General features: G+C 37.1%; 1 protein-coding gene across 2 annotated transcripts in view; it reads left to right on the top strand.

Annotated features, from left to right (window-relative positions):
- Positions 1-2500, top strand: part of LOC125041868 (serine/threonine-protein kinase PLK1-like) — a 51730-nt gene that overhangs the window by 874 nt on the left and 48356 nt on the right. For both annotated transcript variants that reach the window (XM_047637234.1, XM_047637235.1), the window contains exons 2-3: positions 1053-1277; positions 2154-2371. In XM_047637234.1, coding sequence (XP_047493190.1) covers positions 1053-1277; positions 2154-2371 — 443 coding nt within the window. The remainder of the gene's footprint in view (positions 1-1052; positions 1278-2153; positions 2372-2500) is intronic.

Below are 2500 nucleotides of genomic sequence, written 5' to 3'. Positions count from 1 at the left end.
TATATAATTGACACTCTCCAACTGTCAAAATTGGAATACATGGACACTGGTGGAATAGCATATTTATTCCAAAGTTTCCTGATAGACGTTGCTTATTATATTTGGATGTTTAGAGGTGCATAGGCCAATATACATGTTTAAAATTTCTTGATTGCCCAAGTGTAGTCAACTATTCCTGGGGTGATGCTGAGATGATCTTGTGTTTTCCCAGCTATCCAAATAGTGTGTTTGATTAAGGGTTGACGCTTAGAAACCTGTACGTTCAAAACTGGCCTTTTAGCCATATTTAGAAGGCCCGGGCGAAGCTAGAACTTCGCAAACCAAACCACCACAACCTTTTAGTGCTCTGTGAAAGTGTGGAGGCTATGGTGATCACTTGATGCTGGAGGGCTATTATTTTCAACATCAGATTGTAGGTTAGGTTGATGACAGCAATGGATATGTATAATGTTTTTTTGTTATTAAATTTCTTTACATATGGCTCCACAAGCTCTGAATCACCAAGGAGTCCGTTACAAGGCTTGCATGTTATCTTTTTATACCATCCATTGATTTTTTGGAGGGAATAGTTACTGCTTTTGCTATAGTTTCTTGTCAGGTAGTGGATTCTGGTTCTTAATTTATTATAGATCACCAGCGAGACCTTTTTCTCATGTCAGAGTATACCTGCTTGTTTATCACTTTCAGAGAAAAGATATCTGGCAAAAAATAGCTCAATGTGCATGTCTGTTGATATAAACATTTGTGGGTTCATTGCCACTTTTCAGAGGTTCTGTGAAAAAAACTACTCATTCATATTCCTTCAAACTCTTAGATTTGTTCCTCACTGTCATATGCTCAGTCATGGTAGAATTTCAGCCTGGCTATCTAATGATTTGCTCAGGAATGATTCATAAGTGTAGGAAAAGGTGTGTATTCCATATTAGACACTTAAGTTTCTAAATCTTTATTTTTTATTTTTTTATATTTTTGTTTTTTTTACATTTAAACTAGGAATTTTATGATGAAATTGATATGTACTTTGGTTTCTAAATATTTATAATCTTTTACAGGGAGGCTTTGCAAGATGCTACGAACTGACAGACATGAAAACCAAAGATATATTTGCTGGAAAGATTGTTGCAAAATCTCTCCTCGTCAAGCAGCATCAGAAGGAGAAAATGTCTCAGGAGATTTCTATCCACCGTAGCTTAAAGGATAGACATATTGTTGGATTCCATGGATTCTTTGAGGATTCGGATAATGTTTACATTATTCTTGAACTGTGCAGGAGAAGGGTGAGTTTTCATTATTTGACTGGTGAAAGTTTTTGGTATATTTGAAATAAACTGGGTAATTCTTTACAGTATGGATACACTCCCCAGAATTTATTCAGCAATATAAGTTGCCACAACTGGGTGTGCCCAAGGGGAGGGTTGATGGGGGTCTCTGCCCCTCAACACCCCCCAGGGAAAATTGTCTTCACCTCAGTATGCATGGCAAGAGACAACTGAAACTCAGATCACTGAGTGGACTTTGAGCAGCTATGAGCGGCACTTTCTGCTGTTGTTTTCCTTTATTTACCATTTGTGTCTGCAACTTAGGTCTTGTACAAACAACTACAAATTTTATTCTACAAAAATATCATCTTCAATTTGCCATACCTTAGCGTATCCATGCTATAAAGATTAACCATAAATTGTATTGGTTTCTTTTGTAGCCTGCTTGTGTCTGTTGCCGGTGCTGAATCTAATGCTTCACGAGTTTGGACCTGTTCAAACTTGTGGATAACCTAACCTAGGTGTTCTTTGTGTTTTTTAATGTTTTGACATACTCAAAACTTAAAAATAAAGCATTAGGTTCTAGCAGACCGCTGCAAACTACACCTTCTGTCTTCCCTGATTGGTTGAAAGCCTCTCTGTACTCCGGTCTAGTTTGGTTCCCATTCGGTGTTGATAAGAAGGTTAAGGAGCAAGCGCAGGCACAAGCTAGATTAATTGCAAGTTGCACAGTTGCTCCAGATCAGCTCATTTCTGTTTGGAGCATTTGGTGTTGTTGCATACAAATAAATTGAATTAGACACATTCTTCTTTGACTGAAATTTATACACATGTAAGTTGAATTAGATCTTGCCAAAAAAGGTTACTATGTTACTGATTTCTTTATTTTCTCAGTCCTTGATGGAATTGCACAAGCGTCGTAAAGCTGTCACAGAACCGGAGACAAGGTACTTTCTGAAACAGCTGTTGTTGGGCGTTAAACATCTCCACGATCGCAAAGTGATTCACAGAGATCTAAAGCTCGGAAACCTATTTCTCAATGATGAAATGGAACTGAAGATTGGTGATTTTGGTCTGGCTACCAGGGTGGATTATGAGGGAGAAAGAAAGAGGTAAGGGATTGATTGACTGATATCTTGTTGAACTTAAAAAAAAGAATGACTAAAACTTGTTAAATACATTAATTTCTGGTCTGACTTTACTCTTATATATTTTAGGAAGACATAATTTATATGATAATC

Source organism: Penaeus chinensis, chromosome 31 (assembly GCF_019202785.1).
Source record: "Penaeus chinensis breed Huanghai No. 1 chromosome 31, ASM1920278v2, whole genome shotgun sequence".
Taxonomy (NCBI): domain Eukaryota; kingdom Metazoa; phylum Arthropoda; class Malacostraca; order Decapoda; family Penaeidae; genus Penaeus; species Penaeus chinensis.
Note: the sequence above shows the minus strand (reverse complement) of the source record. Positions and strands in the feature narration are given on the sequence as shown.